The 19,463-nt window shown below is 39.4% G+C and overlaps 1 protein-coding gene across 7 annotated transcripts in view; it reads right to left on the bottom strand.

Annotated features, from left to right (window-relative positions):
• RHOBTB1 (Rho related BTB domain containing 1) overlaps positions 1–19,463 on the bottom strand; it is a 111,151-nt gene that overhangs the window by 12,743 nt on the left and 78,945 nt on the right. For all 7 annotated transcript variants that reach the window (XR_012133235.1, XM_073241004.1, XM_017672495.3 and 4 more), the window contains 3 exons: positions 7,709–7,894; positions 3,357–4,336; positions 1,578–1,696 (listed from right to left, as the gene is read on the bottom strand). Coding sequence is in view for 6 of the 7 variants with exons in the window: in XM_073241004.1 (XP_073097105.1) it covers positions 1,578–1,696; positions 3,357–4,336; positions 7,709–7,894 (1,285 nt within the window). In the remaining variant the exon portion in view is untranslated. The remainder of the gene's footprint in view (positions 1–1,577; positions 1,697–3,356; positions 4,337–7,708; positions 7,895–19,463) is intronic.

Below are 19,463 nucleotides of genomic sequence, written 5' to 3'. Positions count from 1 at the left end.
AGTTGGTGAAATGCTATTTGAATGAAGTTTATTAATTGGTAGCTTACCCAAATTTTAGTGGAAGTAAGAGGGAAAGAATAGCATCAACTGATACTCAGAGCAAAATAAGACTAATGGCAGCTACCACCTATTTACCTATTTACCACCTCACAACCACACTACAGGTTGTTATTGTGTTCTCCAGATGGGGAGACTGGAGCTTAGGAATGTGGTTGCTTGCCCAAGGCCACATAGCTTGTATGCGGAGGAATTTGGATTTGAGCATCACCACCCCTTCACTGGGGGGTCTCCAAGGAGCTATGATGGTTGCATTAACAGCTCTGGAACACCCCTGATGGCATGGGAAAGGCATTGTTTAGTTACAGATGAAGACCACAAGGAGGGGTCATCAGGATAATTCTAAACATCTATTCCCCAAACAGTAGACAGCCTTTTGCTGGGGATTGGTTTAGGAGCATCTGCAGTTTGTTCTGGAAGCAGACGGGTGGCCTAGTGACCTTCTCTGCCCCAGCCATCCCAGCCATCCTTGCTAGTGATTCCATGATTGTTTCTCTACTTAGGAATGCAAATTCAGGCTCCTGGGACACAACGGGAGAGCTGATTTCTCTTGAGAGTGTCCCCTTTGAAAAGTTAGCTATTGTTTTCTCTGTTTCATTAAAAAGTTTGGAGAGATGTTGAGATAAGCAAAACAAGCCTCCAAGGACAATAAACTTGATGGGGTGTCCCCTTGTTTTTTAAAAAAAGGTGGTTGGAAAATATTTGCAAAACTCAACAGAAATGCACCTCTAAAGTTAGAAGTGCTTGAATGAAATTTTTCTTTCTTTTCAACAGAGTTGGAAAAAATGAAGATACAGGGTCTCCAAAATACTGTTTGCTTTGCTCTAAGAATATCTTTCTTATGGAGATAAGACCAGTGTGACAAGTAACCCAGCACTTCCATGGGACCATGGCACTTTTACAGGTACATTCAGAGGAGTAACTTTTTGGTCCATAACTGTTCCCCTCCAGCTAACAAACAAACCCTTAGAGAAGACAAGTCAGGGCAGAACTGTGGCGGGTTGTCAGCTCCAGGGGACCTCAAGAGCTATCGAGTGCACCCTCATCTTGCAGATGAGAAGACTGAAGCACAAGAATGTGGCTTCTTATGGTCTCCCATCTGGTTGGGGCTCAGCTGAGTCCAGGATATAGGAGACAAGGAATTTTTTACTGTCTTGAACTTCTGGAAGACAAGCTCTGCTTCTCTTGTATGTGACTTTGATGGTATCTTGCTTGGTCACAGTTGTGAAAAAGTATAGCTGGTCATGTTTTCATGGATAAGGAGAGCAGTGAGGATGAAAGATGATATATGCATGTAGAGCACTTAGATACTCACATATACCAAGTGAACAATAGACAGTAGCCCCCCATAATTGCAGAATTAAGGAGAGGATGACCTAACACTCAAGCACTACCCAAGGAACTCTTTCATGCAAGCGGGTAAAGAATCAAAGTCATCTGGCTCATGTTTATATATACCTTTTATAAATACACATGCACATTCATACAGATACTACTTAGGTGTTCCAGGAGGTACGTACCTCACTGTTGGCACTTTCCACGAATGACCCTCCAAACATGGCAGCCATCCACCCGCAGCTGCAGATCAGCAGTGGTTTGTGGGCACGGATGGCTCCATCGTCCAGCTTGAATGTCACGTCTGCCCAAGAATTGAGGAAGCACAACCATGAGCTAGCCTCACAGAGTCCCACCCAAATTCATCCATCCACATCTGTCATGCTCTTTCTTCTGTATCTTTACTGACTGATTTGGGTCAGCCCCCACCTCTGACCCATCCAGTTCTCTCTGGGTTACCTAAGCATGCACAATTACGCATGAATCACAACACAATTTCTCAGAACCATAGGGTAATATAAAGGGAGGAATTATGAAAAACTTCAAACATACAGAACAGTGGGAATAATAGTACAATGATAACTCATTTATCACTTTGTTAACATTTTGCCATGTTGCCATGTTTGCTTTAGCTGTGTGTGTGTGTATTTATGTTTCTATACATATTTACATATGCATAGACATTTTTAACAGATAACATGATACTTCACTCCTAATTACTGTATCAAGAGTTTTCTAAAAATAAGAACATTTTCCTAGATAATCAATTATTACCCTAGAAAATGGCAATAACTCACTAATATCACCCATTATCTGTTTCATATTCAAATTTATCCAATTATCCCTATGTTTATTTTATAGCTTTTTTTTTCTTAAAAAGAAAATCCAAATGAAGCTCCCACTGTATTTGGTCATTATACCTCTGCAGGAAGAAAAGGGTGGTTTCATCAACTTTACTTAAAGTCCATTGTTTGATTTACTACAGGTTTGTGACATTTTGTTAACTTCTAAGATTGCTTCTAATATCATGATGGCCAATGTTGGGAGTAAATATTATCATAAGACTTAAAATTAATGAATAGACTCAGTAATGAATTAATAAATATATAGTACTAAATGCATATTACCATGGTAGGTATTAGGAAAGATAAAGACAAAAATAGAAGTATCCACATAAATGGAAGTCAGGAAGTCATATTTTTACAGTGAAATACACACACAGAGGACAATTGCAGAACAAAAATAGTGTAAGTGTGTAAGATAGTACAATCCTAGGCTACTAATCCATCTTGGGTAGAGGGTGCCAGTGTGCTTACGCAGTTATGTAAGGGTGCTGTGGTCAGCATACCGCATAGATGGTAGGAAAAGAAGAGGCAAGAAAAACAGAAGATCAGGGTAAAGGCATGTGAGAATAGACAAGGAGAAGGAAAGGACAGATGAGACACCCCTGCTGGGAATGAAGAAGGTGGCCCAAATCACCTCAAGGATTTCAGTGGCCACAGGACCAGAGGCCACTGGCTTTTGTCATGGCTAAGCGCTGAAGGGTCAGTGGCGAGCAGACTTGGTCAGGGAAGGGATCCTGATGGGGAGGTATAAGTACCAAGCTGACCAGCTCTGGCTCAAGCTCAGGGGTAACTTGACCTGCCCTTGAGAAGCATCATGATGCCAGGGCGCTTTAGGGGGCAGCTTGGGTTCAAATCCTAGCTCTATAATTTACTACCTGTATAACTATGGGCAAGTTACCTAACCTCTCTGTCCCTCAGTTTTCCTACCTGCAAAATGGAGATGAAATATTTAGCCCTTAAGTCTGATAAGAATTAAGTATATCAGTACACATAACCTAGAAAGGTACATGGGAAACAAATGAGCACTTACACACGTAAGCGATAGTTATCCCTTCCCCTGCCCGTGTTTGATAAGCTGCAGACAAAAGGAACAATGGCTCTGCCTTTGGACTCACTCACCCGAGAAGGTCCCTTTGCTGAGGCACTCTTTAATCCGATTGGCTTTCCTGACATGAAATGCTTTTGTAATCTCCTGGTTCATGAAGGCTTCCTTGTTCATGATGTTTTCTACCATCATCCTTAAATCGAACATCTCCAGGACCTCTGCAATCTGCGCTAGGCCCATCAAATCCTTTTCCTTTTCATCCAGTTGCCCTGTATACAGAAACTGGAGCAGGGTCCGGAAGGGGCCCGGCTGGACTGACGAGTCCATCCTGACCACAGTGATGGGACCCAGCCGCTTTGAAATGGGATTGACTTGCATTTCTCTGTGCATGCCAACAAACCCCTTACTCCAGCCGAACAAAGTCTGCGTCTCTGGAGTCAGGCTTGCAGCTTCCAGCTCCAGAGTCTCCTGCTGGGACAGGTTCTGGCTCGAGGACTCCCACTGACTGGCCTGCGGTGTCCTCAGGGAGCCTTCCTGCCCTTCCTTGTCTGGGTCAAGACTCAATGCCCTCCCCTCAAAATCCTTGCTCTGCTTCTCTCTCTCACGAGCTCCTTCACTCCCATTTGGGGTTTCTTCACATTCCATTAAAAAAAGATCATAAAATTTGGAAGAGGAGGTAGCGAGGTAAATTCGGTGTGCGAAGATGTGCTCCTGGTCTTGAAGGATGAACAGGACATCGGCACACAGAGGATTGTCCAGTAAACGGGCAGCTTCATTCGTCCCCATGGAGGTACATTCTGGAACTTTGATGACTGGTGGAGGCGCTTTTGGAGGTAGGAATGGTGCCTGAAGTAAAGGCTTCTGAACTTTCTTTAAGTGGGATTTCCAGAACTGCAGGTGCCGGCGGGAAATCAGCGCTGCTCTGATTGCATTATCAAACACATCCTTGATTCCAAACTGGTCAAATACGCTTGTCTCATAGTATGGTATGCCAAGCTCCTTTGCAACCTCTCGCCCTTTTTCTGGGGGCAGAATATCCCCTCTCTTTATGGGCCTGAAATAAAGTGTTAAAAAAATTAATATCAGCCTTATTTTAGGGGGTAAAAAAGTAATTAGGGCCTATCTAAGCATCTAATTAAATTATTCATTTAAAATTTTATTAGGCTTTTGATAAGATTCTTGAAAAAAATCTACCAGCCTCTAGTAATCCAAATAGAAAGGACTTAAAACTGCAGGAAAAAAATATGCTTTCAGTGGTAACCACAACAACTGAAGTGTCAGCCATTTACTAGCTATTTGATCTTGGGCAAATTACTTAACCTCTTTAAGCCTCAGTTTTCCCATCTGTAAAATGGGAATAATAGCAATGAGTCGCTACATCTTAAAGGACTATTGAGAGGTTTACATAAGATAACATGCTTAGCATAGTACCTGGTCCACAGTGAGTGCTTGATAAATGTTAGCTGTTACCATTCTCGCCACCACCAGCAACTTCACCTTTATCATCATTATTACCTTGTGCTTAAGTTTTACTTTACGACTTTAAAATGAATCCAAATGCATTTCTCACAATAGCCCTGTGGGTGTTATTTTCATTCTATATTTTGAAGAAACTGAGGCAGAGGGTTTAAAGGGTTTGCCCAAGGTCATATTTGCAAGTTGCTGAGAAACCTCTACCAAATAATTAGAGCCTAGAACTCCCTAGTTCTAAACTAAATGGTCCACATCCAGAAGCACATTGAGTTTCTTCTATTAGATTTGTGAATCTTCTTTCATATCTTACCCCTTCTCTCTTCTTCTACTCCCTTCAGTCAGACCCTCACCATTGTTGCTGGAATTAGTGCATTAGCCTTTTAACTGGTCTTCAGACTCTCCATGTTTTAGCCCACAGTTTTCATTGTGGCACAAAAAATTCTTATATAACACAAGTATATGTTAGCTGCAACTCTTAAAAAATATTTCCTCTGGTTCTACAAAGCCCATGGAATAAAGTCTATACCCTTTAGGCTGGCACACAGGCCCTTTTACAATTTAATCAACCCTTAGGAAGCAGTATGAGCAGAATAGTACTGTGATTATAGCATAGTCATAGTAAGGACACAGATTCTAAAACATAGGCAAGATGTGATCTGTTGTCACACTGTTCACAAACACTTGATTCTGAGCCATACTCTTAGGAACTGATCTTCCTGAATAAATATTTGGCTTTCCAAGAAGTATGGAGGTTCTTCAAAAAACTAAAAGCAGAAATACCATATTACTCAATAACTCTACTTATAGGAATTTACCTGAAGAAAACAAAATCTCTGATTTGAAAAGACATATGCACCTCTATGTTTATTGCTGCACTATTTACAATAGTTAAAAGATGGAAGCAACCTAAGTGTCCATCAGTAGATGAATGGATAAAGAAGATGTGGTACATATACATAAGGGAATATTATTCAGCCATAAAAATGAAAGAAATCCTGCCATTTGAGACACCATGGGTGGGTCTAGAGGGTATTATGCTCAGTGAAATAATTCAGGTGGAGAAATACTATATGATTTCCCTTATTTGTGGAGTATAAAAACAAAAAGTGAACAAAATAGCAATAGATTCACAGACACTGAGAAGTGACTGGTGGTTACCATGGAGGAGGGGTCGGGGTGAGGGGTAGGGTGGGTGAGGGATGAAGAGGCACAAAAGTTTCAATAATAATATAAGTTGGTCACTGGGATGGAAGTGCAGCACATAGAATATAGTCAATGATTATGCAACATCTTTGTGTGTTGACAGTAACTGCACTAGTTGGGGTGAGGATTTAATAATGTGGTAACTGTTGAATTACTGTGTTGTGTACTTGAAACCAATATAAGATTGTGTATCAACTATATTTCAATTAAAAATATACTTAAAAAATTTAAAAAATACATATTTGGCTTTCTAGATCAAAGGTAATGTGTGTGACAGGAAGGTCTAGGTGGGAAAAGAAGACACACTGTTGGGTGTTGCAGAGGTGAAGGGAAGTGTGGGGAAGAAGGTTTAACTTCGAAGTTTGCCACTGTGGGCATTTTGGGCTCTTTCCTTATTCCTGGGACTGACGTGAAAATCAGTAACTGATGAAACTCTTCAGGACTTAGCTCAAATGCCACCTCCATGAAATCTCAGTACTGCTCTACAGAAGTGACTGTCCCCTCTGCTGTCCTCAAGAGCTCTGTAACTCTCCTTCAGTCCTCCACGCCCACCATTGTGAGGCTCGGGTTATTTTAATCTATTCTTTTACATGGCAAGCTCTGGGCACTGGGTCAGTCTCTTATTTGCCGTGTGAGTCCTCTTTCCCTCTGTGGCTTCTAATCTTCAATTCCTAGTCTATGCAGTTAAGAATAGAAGAATTGTGAAAGCGGAACATGAAAAGTTTTTAGGCAATTTCTCCCAAATGCACCAAAAATATCAGAAATTGTTTAAATAAAGTACCATTTACTTTTGTTGTCAGAGCGTACAAAGTTGTATCTGTATAAAAATTTTTAACAAACCTGATAGGCAAATGTCAAAGGAAGGTATTAATATCAACATTTTTGAAAAAGCTTTGTTCTCCAGCAAAAAATGTTGTTAAACATAAAACAAATATAAAATTATTTTTTGTAAAGGGAATATATTGAGGGAGCACAGGTTTTTAAAAACTCCCATTTCCCCCCCAGATTGGTATCCACATTTTATATAGAGTGAAATAAACCCAAACTGATTTTCAAATTTGTGACACTTTAAAAATATAACCACAGAAGACATTTAAAGAACAGTTGAGTGCACCTATAGCATATGATTTTTTAAAACGGGACACTGTGAGCTTGGGAATTAAATATTCTCAGAGGTTGAATTGAGGAAAATGAAAAGATTGAAAACACTTGGATATGCATATTTGTATGAATCTGATGTTCTTGGGGCCAAGCGTTGTGGCCAATCATTCTGAATGTTAGTTAACTCTATTTATAATAATCATAATTCCAAGAATGCCATTATTATGAGTAGGTAACATTCAAAAATTTTAAAAAATTTTATTGAAGTATCTTTGACATACAATCTTGTATTGGTGTCAAATATACAACACAGTGGTTAAATAGTTATCCATATGTAGGTAACATTTTGCTTAACATTTTACTAATTTCAAAGCACTTTTATACAGACCATGTCACAATTAGAGAATTCACTTCAAGCACTGGCCAACCATTTTACAAAAATGGGTTCCTACCTAAAAGGTGATGGTGAGCTCACAAGAAGGGTCACGATATGCCCCCTGATGATTAACGAGCTAATTTAAAGCCTATGGCTGATTGATGGAGTCCCAGAACCATTGAAGAACACCACCTTAGGCTACAGAGACATCTGTTACCTCTAAACTTTAATTTGGCCAGCACAGTGAAACACCGAGTTCCTTGGCTTACTTACCTCGCTAAAGGGCGTCTGGCTCGATTAACAGCTTCCAGATCAGCATAGCGGAGATCTAGCTGGCAGCCAACTAAAACAACAGGTGTTCGAGGGCAAAAGTGCTTGATTTCTTGATACCACATGGTTTTCACATGATTTAGGGAATTGGGATTAGCGATTGAAAAACAGAGGACCACAACATCGGACCTAAAAGGAGATCACACAATCAGCTGTACCGCCTTTTGACTTTTCCCCCCCTATTATTATGGTTCCCCCCTTCCCCATCCACCTAATGCCATACCATAACACAATTAAAGAAGAAGACCAGATACTAAAATACATCTCGGAGTCATGCAAACAGCAATAAGCCCCCACATTCCAGCGCCAACACAGCCTGAGTTCATTTCCATACTGCCCTGCAGAATGCCGATGCATTGAAAAGTTTCCAGTGAAGTTACTTCACAATATAGATGGCTACCCAAACTTGACTCACTCCTGGAACCACAACATGCTGAACTATTTCTGTTCATCACAAGAAATAGTTTCAAAATAAAAAAAATAATAAAAACTACCTTGTACCAGTCTAAACATAAAGGTGATGATGACTCAACCCGATGGGATAAAGCAAACACTCTAAACATTACTGCAGATGTAATGGGTATTTGCTGTGCAGGGCTGGCAAATACACAGAAGGATTCTGCCCTTCTTCCCACTTAAGCACATATGTAGAGAGCACAACCACTTATCTGTTTCCAAAAAGAAAAAGTCCTTATCTTGCAGGAATTCTGACTACGAGGTGTAAGGCAAGAAGGTAGTATTTAACATAAAACTAGCAAGAATTACATGGATGGCTAATAAGATGTTGGAAGCAGATTTCTTAAATGTTATATATGACATCTAGCAGGTATATGGGGAAAAGAAAAATTGCTTTATAGTCAATTTTGACATAGGATCTTCCATTTTTACATAACAACTTACCATTCTGTAAGCCAAAGAACTGTTTCACAAAGCAGTTGTTCAATTACGGTGTTTGACAGCTGCTAAGAGGTATCTTTAATAAGAATTATAAACCATCATTCCAGGTTAAAATATGCTGAATGATGACTTTGAAAACATTGAGGCAGAAGAATATACAGGAAATGTTATGCCCAAGGATTCCAGGCTGTCTTGCAGCTAAATTCAGAAATAAACTCTTACAATTTTATTAGATGTTAATTTATTGCCTTTATTGTTTATGTAATGAGAAGAATCAAGTCAATGAATCAAAACACCTTCTTTTTAAATCATTAATGAGCTTCCTCCCCTACATATCAGTGAAGACAAACAAATATATCCAGGCAACCATAAAATTTCTAAAAATAATCATTTGCAATGCAGAAAACTGCAGGGTGCTTACATTAAATGTAATTTACAAGTTGAGTCTTTAAATTTATATCCAAGAAAAACTGCACCAGACCACAACAAATAGAATGGAAAATCCTGAGATTAAAATATTTACAAATTCTAAGAGAGGACCTAGGACTCAAAGCAGATGAATATCTTTATCTGCCAGTCTTAGATTGTCCTTGAAATAAAGATATTATCAAAGATTCTTGGACACCGGAGAATATAGTGTAAAAATATGCATGAACATAAATGAAAGGGATTCAGTCTTGTCTTTGGGATTCTGATTTAGTTAGTAGAATATTCTGTGCACAGTCTTTCTTCTAATCAGCATAAACAATGGTACCCTGTAAAGCCAAGAATGTTTTGTATTTTACATTCTTTAGGAGCTGAGTTTTCTATTATTCATAATCCTATGTATATAGGATATCTGATGCAGCTCTGCTATAAGCTTCACCCTGATCATAAAATACAGCCACCATGAATTTTGGCACAGTGAGAATAATACAGCAATTTTTGAGGTTCACTATTGTAGAGGAAGAACTGAGGAAATGTATCCAGCACCTAAATGTGGACTAGTATGTATGTGTATAAAATGGTTCTAATTGGTACCTTCTATTTTCATATTAAGGCACATAGCTGTGAAGGAAATATTCTCAGAGCTTAATTTATGATAGACATGTAGCTAAATGTCAATTCTATTATCTAATTTTATGAGACAGGATGTGAGGTTTTGAAATCAGAGCTAGTTTAGTTGCCAAGGTTACAGTGATAACACTCATGCCACTGATCATATACTAGTTACTTTTCAGATGACCTGTAAACAAGTACAAACAGGACCATGGGGGAGAAAAGTGGAATTTCCTGATGATAGTAGCACAATGGATCACACAATACAGGTCCCGAGGGCCCAGCTTGTATGTTGCATCAATATCTCAATGCATGAAATGCTGTTGGAAAGTTTGAAAAATAATTAGATGCTCTGTAAATATTTTGCTTCAAAAGATGAAGAGGGTGTTATGAAAGCAATACTACCTCTGAAGCTAAAATAACTTATTAAATCAAAATTCTATTTGTGTCTTTGGAATAAAGTTATTCTTTTTTCCATTTTTTATGCATATTTAGGTGCTATGACAATCTGTCTCCATTATTTTACATTGAAAGCAGTTCAAAAATAAGATCATATTTTAACTACCAGCTTGCTTAGCTGCTTTTGATTTAACCCTTGTTGATTCAAATACAAAGGCAAGTTAAGAAAACATTATATACAGATTATACAGAATCCTATTCTTTAGACCTGATGTATGACTGTAGTACCCTAAACTGATTCTAACCCAAAGGCTGAAAATGGACACAGTGATAGAGCTATAGAAAGGTGAGGTTTTGACACATTCCTCCTTATCTTCTTTTTTAAATTCCTAATTCTCAACACAACAGTATCCTCTGTGATAGAAACACCTATACAATCAAGTAACTATTTTGAGAATGCCACTTATTCCCTCCAGATTTTGAGCCATTTTTCTATCTAGTCAAAGCAAGCACAAGACCTGCAGCTAAGAATATCTCCAGCGTTAGGCAGAATTCCAAGGAACTAGAGATATTAAATAACTTTTAATCAAAACATTCATTCCCATGTGGAGACTGTTCAATGTCTGACACAAGCTCGTGATTAAAGATGCCATTCCTATGAAAGATAAAAAGAAAAAGGCAGGTCCTAGCATTTTTACTTCAATGGCTCTGTTACATTTTTTTACTTTGAAGGGTTGAGTTTAAAAATACTTGTAAGGGGGAGGTGTGATGAGGACATTCTCACATATTAGGCAGCAGGATTAGCCTAGAAGTGACCTCAGCGTTCCTATTTCAACTGTAAAAAGAATTGGATAGGATTTAAATGGAGTCTTACAGCTATTTGGAGTAGAAAGCACAAGAATTTGAGACTGCAGAGGCAAAGTACAGAGCAGACAAAACTCAACTCCAGGACTTGAATATTGAGAAGGGGTACGAAGAGGTTTGGCATTTTTGTTTTTGACTGGACTTACTGGCCTTATTAAAGACAACCAGGATTGCAAAGGACTTAAGAGCCAGTTGGCAACATTTATTTTTGGGAGAAAATGTGATTCCTTGTTCCTCAGGGGAAAACATCAACATACAAGTTTCCCTAGGGTATCAACACATCAAGTAGTGCCCATGAAATAATGTTTTGGTTAGTTAAGTACAAAACCATCCAAAGTAAATCTTTGCATTGAAACAATTGTGAAACTCGTTTCATGGAGGGGTGGGAGGTGTGAGAGAGACCATGTCATCTGGAAATGCTTGAGCTGGTAAAGCCAGTCTCAGCTGTATCTGTTTTTCTTCAGATATCAAACAAAGCATTTTTTTTTAGGTATCTTTCAAGGCACTGGCCAAATGTTTGTGAAAGATGGCAAAGATATTCGGATAACATAAGGAGTGCATGCAAAGTTGGGATCAATCTTTGTAGGAGGCTTCAAGAAAAAAAAATCTGAAAAAAGTGTGTCTTACCCACATATCTCGGCCTGAACTAGACTTTACACAGCAAATGCCACTCATGTTCTCACGGCCTGCCTTTATGCTGTCTCAAACCTAGTCAAATGTAACGAACTTGGTGGTAAAAGCTGATGCTGAACTGCTTTTCCAATCTGAAATGCCAGTTTCATCCTTTGATGAAGTGGTTGTGAAAGGGTGGGGTGATCACTGTAAAATATTTGGTGTTAGGAATGAATTTTCCTAGTTATGTCCTATCTCAAAAGTGCTCTTCCTCTTCCTGGTTTGTTTTCCCATTTCCAGTCCCATCTACTTTTTCACTGGTGTCCAGCTAAGGAGCTTCCGACCTGGGCATGCTTATTTGGCGAAATGAAGAAATAATTCCTAAACTATCTTTTATCTAAGAGCCTAAAAATCAGGCCAGTTTGATGGGCAATGGGAAGGTCAGCTGTGAGCGGGACAGCCCAGGCCAGTGTGCCAGTCTCTTGCTGACGAGCACTCCGGGTGACCAAGAGGAAGCTAACACTTGTGTTTACCTGAGTCTTACTTGAAAGTATCTCCATTTTAACATGTATTTTTATGCCTTTTGTTCTGTGGTAGGATTCCACCTCTTTATATGTCACACTACCTGTTACTATTTTTTTTAGTAGAGACTCCCTTATCTTTTGGCCTGGTGGAGACCACGATCACATTTTAATGGGCACATTTTCTTTGTCAATGTGCACAAGTCCCCTTCTGGCAAAGATTCCACTAGAAGTCCCTGACCTCTGTCTTTGGGGCTCCAAGCTTCCTTCTCTCCACTGATAACCTGGGTGGGCTCTTTACAAAAACATTTTCATAACCATTCTTGTCAACAACACACCTTTCATGCACACAGTCTGACAGTACTATGCAAACAGATCAAAACAGCACAGAATAGCCGCGAGCATGGCAGAGAAAAGGAATATGTAATGTGGGGCTTTGGAAAATTTTGGTATGAAAGCAGCCCGGTGTGTATGAGATGCACAGGGAGCCGTTGGTGATGGTGAACACGACCGCCTGGAGATGAATGGCTCTGTAAGCTCATACTCATGAGAGATGGAAAGGCCTGTAGGGGAGCACCTGGCACGGGGTTTGGGGACAATAGGGCAGTACCATGCAGTACCCTGGATGTGAGCAGAGAAATCAAGTCAATACTTTACCAATAGTAGTGAGGCTTCTTAAGTACAGATGTTATGTGGGAAAAATTGTCAAAATGCCCTGAAATATATCCAGATTTGGGAGTGATTAGCATGTGCAACTATTTCTTCCAAGCCCATAACTGCATGTTTAGTAGGAAGCAACATTTTAAACCAGTTTTCCCCACCCTCCAGAAATGGGGCCAAAGCTGTGCATGCTCTTAAGCGTGGGAGAGTCATGTCAGCATCCCACCAATGCCACAAGACCTGAACTAGATGAAACATGAATCTAAAAAGTGGTTGATGCTAACTTCATGGTATAAATATCACAGGGGCATTGGTCCTACCATAGAAGGTTGAGGATTATCTGATGGAAATAGGCTCTTTTTCACTTGAGATCCCATTTTCTATATTTAGCTATCTATGTTCCTTTTAGTATATTCTTACACCTCATACGATCATCAGAAAAAGTTGAGTGCATGTGAAATTGGGTAAAGCATGGTCATTTATTAAAAGAAATAGCTTAAGCATCTCACTTAAGTCCTGGTCAGTGGCAGCAGAAAGCAATGACATAAAGAAGGCTTGTTTAACAGGAGAAGCGAAAGTCATGGTAATAAGTTTTCTCCCAGCTCCACCTCTCATTCTCATTTCTCTTTGGCTTTCCTTGAAATTAAATGGCTGAGGAACTTCCTCCTACACTGGCAATGTTTTCTCCTGAAAGCAAGACTAACTGTAGATATAAGAAAGCCTCCGTGTCAGCTAGAATGTCAGATGGAAGGTCTCTGGGACTGACCTGACTCTTTGGAACAAAACTATGTAAACCAGCAAGATCAACCTCCCACAATAAGAAAGGGCATTTACTCAGGCCTCTCAGCAATCCTCTTTGAATAGATAAAGATACAAGGAATTTCAGGTGACTTATCTAATATCAGTAAGCACTTATTTGATCATTTCTGAGGAAATGTTAACTGACAACCTACTGTGTACCAGGTAGTTTTCTGGACTTTGGGGATACAGCAGTTAAAAGACACAATTGCTGTCCTTCTGTCTGTCTAAACTATGCTTACATTCTAGTGGAGGAGAGAGACAATAAGCAAGAAAAAAGTGTAAAATATGTAGTGTGCTAGGGACTGACAAGTGCTAAACAGGAAGAAAAGCAGGGAAGGGGGGCAGAAATGATTGGGGAACAGTTGCTGTTGAAATGAGGTGCCTGGGGAGCAAATGACATTTCAGTAAAGACTTTAAGGAAGTGAGGGAGCTGATGTGATGATATCTTGGAGAACACTGTGAAACAGGAACAGCTGGTGCAAAGGCCCTGAGGCAGGGGCATGGCTGGGGTGTCTCCCTGAGGGTGAGGGGAAACAGGAGCAATGGGATGAGGTTGGCAGAAGTGTCCAGCTCTTATTTTGTGTGAACTGATAGACCATTAGGGGTTGTGTCATGATAAGACATAATTTATGTTTTAACGTGATCACTCCCCTGCTATAATGAGGAGTGACTGACTGGTGGTGGTGGTAGGACTGTTAGGAAAGAAAAGGCAGAAGGATGAAAACAGTTAACACGAGAGAAATAATGGTGACTTTGGCCTGGGAGCAGTGCAGATGGTGAGAAGTGGCAGTGTTCTGTGTGTCTGTGGAGGGCAGAGAAAACAGTGCTTGTTGATGGAGCAGGTGTGGGGTAGGACCAAGGGGAGTCAGGAATGATGCTAGAGTTTTTGCAGTGAGCAATTCTTCCTTCCCTGTCACTGCTACTGACATCTTCAGTTCAGCATTTCTAACACTGAACTGTAATTATTGATGCTGCTGCCTTCTCCACTATGCTCTGAGTTTCATCTTGAGGGATTCTGTTCCATTTCTCTTAGTTTCTCTCCCATTGTGCACAACACAGTGTTTTTAACAAAAGAGGTCCTCCATTACTGTTCATCAAATAAGAAGGCCTTATAGATATTGGGGGATAAAAGATATAGATACAAATCTGTCTGTAGGCTTAAAGTCTAAAATAAATGAATCTAAGCCTAAAATAAGTTAGTTAGGGGACACATTAGAGTTTTAAAAAAAAATGAAAATAGTATGTATTATGTTTGTCTTGACAATTATTGCAGAAAGACAGCCATATAATATTTCTGGTATATAGCACAGATTATTCAGTTAATATACTTTTTAAATTATTTGAATTTATCTAAAAAAATCCATTTATCCCAACTAATTGGATTCTTTCATAACAACAGAATAATAATGGGCTGATGATCTCTTCTAGAAATTAGATTATTTCCAGGAGCAATGGAAATGTAAAGAAATGAGCAGGTTAATTTCAGGATTAATTCTGGGTTAGTTACACAGAGTTAAGGCTGAAGGGAACATCCTCTATTTCACAGGCCATATGGCTTTTTAAAAAACATACCAAAAACAAACAAGCAAAAAAATCACTAAAATAGAAAGCTAGCTAAGGTAATAGGTTTAAAGGAGAATTTGCTAATATGCTTTATATTTCTGTAATTCAGTGCTTTTGTCCTTCTGACTATAGGATGGAGGCAGAGTTGTTTCAGAGAGAGAATAAAGTGGTGGAAGAATTTTGGAAACCTAATCAATGGCCAATATTAAAAGTTACTGATAGGACTGCTGTTGAGATTCACTAAGAAAAATATCTCTGGAAGTGTTCTATAAACTGTAATGTACCAATTATTGTCAGACAAATATGATTATGGGTTCAGAAGTCACCAAGGATGTATCTTGCATGTTGCAGCTAATAAGAATGGCATAGCATTCTCATCAAGAGATTTTTTTCATGGGTTTACGAGCTTGTGCCTTTTATTGATATGGAATTACTGGAAGACGGTAACAGAATTACCCTTTGAAGGCGCTGCAGCATTACTCAACAATCTCTTTCTTCTCACCATGTAGTTTAAAAGGGAAAACTGTATGGACTGAAGTGTATTTCTTCATCAGAAGATTCCATATAGAACATCACACACTCAACTATGTTTGACTCAACTTGTCCAGTGTGCAGTTACCAGGTGGTAACAGAAACAGGTAAAATGAAGGCAGAACATAAGACATTAATGCATCCAACAGCGTAAATTTTCCTTACTCTCTTTATCTGCCCCAATGGCCTCACTGTTGGTATTTCTGTGGCCTTGTTGGGGGGCATCAGTGCTTCTTTGGGCTGAGGCACACAGGACTGTCCTCCACGGCCATGTGGCCAGTGTTTGGGAAGCAACCAGCATCCTTCCAGGTCCTGGAACATGCAGGACCCCAGTCATCCATCAAGCCCTGTGCTATCTCATTTGGCACTGCTGCTTCCCAAGGACAGTTTCATCCTGGGGACAGGGCTGGGTCGGGAACAGGAATCCCAGCTCTTCTAATGTTTTGTCTTCCAGTTACAACACAAGAGGCACCAATTCAGATCAGAGACAGTGGGGGACAGCAGGCCACGGGTGGCGCAGAGCATGGCACAGACCTACTCACTGTGGGCCACATGACTTGGTGGCACTGCAATCCTATGAGTGCTAGAGTACAGAGCCCATGAATTTACACCACATTTAATTTTTTGAATTATTTGTATGCATTTAGTCTAGAGTGTTTTTGTTTGTTTTGGATAAAAGCAGTAATAATTTACCTTCATTTTTTTCTACATAATCCCCTCATCTTTGGGGAAATGGATTAAAAAGATACATAATTATTTTTTGAATAATTCTTACAAAGATCTTGGAAATGATACCCAGACAGAAACAACCTATATTAGGGGAAGCATTAATTTTAGTACAAGTAATTCTCTGTTTAAGAATACTCATTCAAATGAGGCATTACCAAAAAAAAGAAAAGAAAAATTAAAAATCTAAAAATTAGGGAGAAAAAGGAGGTTTTGGGATATGGCTGAGTGTAATCTTTCCTTCTTCTCCTGGCCTCATGGCCTCCTTTTTCATTTGTTAACTCATTAAGGAGGGGCTAGGCACCAGTATTTTTCATCTTCATCCTCTTTAGGTTAGTACATGATTTGTTATTCTTACTATAAAAGTACAAGTATAAAATTTAACCTAGTGAAATAATTTGGAGTTTGTTATAATGATATTTCCTTGTACATACCTTAGAAGATCCTGGCATGTATGAAATCTGACCAGTAGATTCATGTACTCATTCAACTAACACTTATATTACATACCAGGCCCAGGCAATGGGGACATAGAGTAGAAGGTAAAATCCCTGCTCTAAAGACAGGACGAATAGGAAAAGGGGAACAGGAGATGATTAAGGGAGCAATTTCCAAACAATGTGATCATGGCCATCGCTGATTTGCCCGGGCATTCTGTGGGAACATGAAGGCAAAACTTCACCTGGATTCTGAAGGTGGCAGGGAGAGTGAGAAGAGTAAAGTGAGGACTTCTGAGACTTTGTGACCCTTGTTCTGAATTCTGAGAATATTAGTGGCAATTAACTAGGAGAGAATGAGGGGAGCATAATTTCTATGTGAATGTAAATACATGTTTCTAAAGGCTGCAGAGGACATGGAACTAAAAATACTTTGTTATGTCTGCAACAAGAGATGAGGCCTCAAAGGCAGGCTGGGACTCAGTCTGGAGGAACAAACAAGGGTAGAGCTGCACCCCCATCATGAAGCTATAAAACTCAGGGAGAGGACACTCCTGGTAACTTGCCTCTGCCCCCAGTTCCCAGGGGAACTGAGGACCAAATGGAGAAGGTCATTTGTATCCTCCCAGAGGTTACCAATGCACTGTCCAGTTCCAGAAGGAGCCAACTATGAAAGACGAACTCGGTACTACCTGACAGAGAGATGTCAGCTCTCACCAGAAGATGGTGTTCTCTGTTTGGCTCTCACAGGGCATCTGGTCAAATGTATCTTCTTAGAAAAAGATACAAACATAGCCACAGCCAAAGACACAGGCCCTTGGTGAGACTATGATCCACACAGCTGAGAGCTTAGGTCTGGGAAAAGGGAACCAGATGATCTGGGGACAATTTGATAGCATCCCATTATTAGCTTTGTGATTCTAGAACAGTTTCCCATATTTAGCTATTAAGGATCTTGTCCCATTTTTTTCCCCCTAAGTTCACACAAGTGATTTATGTTTTTAATGAGAACTAATTTTAAGTTCTATAAATAATTAAAATATATATTGTCTACCATGCAAATTTCCTCACATATCATAGACTACTTTAATTGCCCATAAAATATTTCTATTTAAAAAAAATGTATTGAGATGAAATATGCTGAACTTTGCATACTTTAAGTGTCCAATTTGGTTCGTTTTGACATATGCATGCACCCTGATACTATCATCCCAATCCAGGTAACAAAACGTTTCCATCACCTGAGTTTCCTTGTGTCCTTTTGTACAACCTGCCTTCCCCTCCATCCTCTTTCCCAAGCATTGAGTGATCTACTTTTTATCACTATGGATTAGACTGCATTTTCTAGAATTTTATAGAAATAGAATCACACAGTGTATACTCTTGTTTTCCCTGATTGCCTTCACTCAAAAGCTCCGTCTCTGATCTTCAAGAGATCCTCCCTTCTGCTGATGTTCATGTTAATGCTATGGCAGTGTTTACCAAATCATGGCCTGAGGACCGCCTGCTTTATCATCATCCAGGTACTGGCTAAAATGTGCTGATTTACCTTTTCCCAAAACAGCAGAATAACCATAATGCATAAGCATACTCAAGCATAAGAACTATTAGTTTTCCTCTAACCAATTAAGGAAACAATTATCCCTGTCCCTTGGTCCAACTGGCTGCTCTTAGGTCTTTTAACCATTTTCCATAACCCAGGCAAGTCTTAGTCCTTTATGCTACAGCAGTACACAGGACTAAATATCTTTAGTACACAGGTGTCATAATTTTCCTAGCTCCCTTTGTACCACACGTTTGGAAGTGTGGTTTGGATTACTTTTCCATAAAGTACATGCACTGCCAATTTTCCTCCCTTTACTACTTTGCTCTCCATTTATAAAATTCCCCATGAAGGCCAGGACTTGGGTAAAGAGAGTGAAGTGCAGTGCTTGCCTTGGGTGCAAAATTTAAAGAGGTGCCAAAAGACTCACTAATCCACATGAACAATATTTTTAAAAAAAATCAATATTAAGGCAAAAAGAAATCCATGATGAGCAAAATAATAAAATTTTAAATAAAGTCAAGACCAGTAACAGTGATATAACCAGTCATACTGAGCCTGAGGCAGAAAGAAAAACATCAGTAATAGTGATCCTATCTTTAAAAAAATTATTGTTAATTATATTTTATACTTCAGGTGAGTGCCTTTCTCACTTCACCCTAGTCCTGGCCCTGGTTCACTGCTATTTGATATGCTTCACTTCCCAACAGGCCGTTTGCCATCCTGAAATCACCGTTAGAATGTTACTTCTGGCCCAGCATTTAGAATGTGCCACGGCAATAAGAGCTAATTCAAAACACTTCAGACGAATTAGTTATTTCTTACTTTTTCCCTTGCCATTTACCACAAGTACAGCCAATCCCAGACAAACACATAAACACAGCTCACCATAGTCCTGAATTTTTAAAAGGGCCTCAACCAAGCATTCAAAATGGGATGTAGTCACGGTGTATCTGATTATGTGTGCCTTCAGCATGAAAGTAGACATATCTTATCTGAACAGACACACAGAAACTATAGATCTGATTAATGTTATCGTTAAAACATGTACTGTACTTCTCATAGGAGCTAACAACATTTGAAAAAAATCCATGTGCAAGAATAAT

The sequence above is a fragment of the Manis javanica genome, chromosome 7, assembly GCF_040802235.1.
Source record: "Manis javanica isolate MJ-LG chromosome 7, MJ_LKY, whole genome shotgun sequence".
NCBI classification, from domain to species: Eukaryota; Metazoa; Chordata; class Mammalia; order Pholidota; family Manidae; genus Manis; species Manis javanica.
The sequence above is the reverse complement of the archived record's forward strand: the minus strand, read 5'-3'. Positions and strand labels throughout refer to the sequence as shown.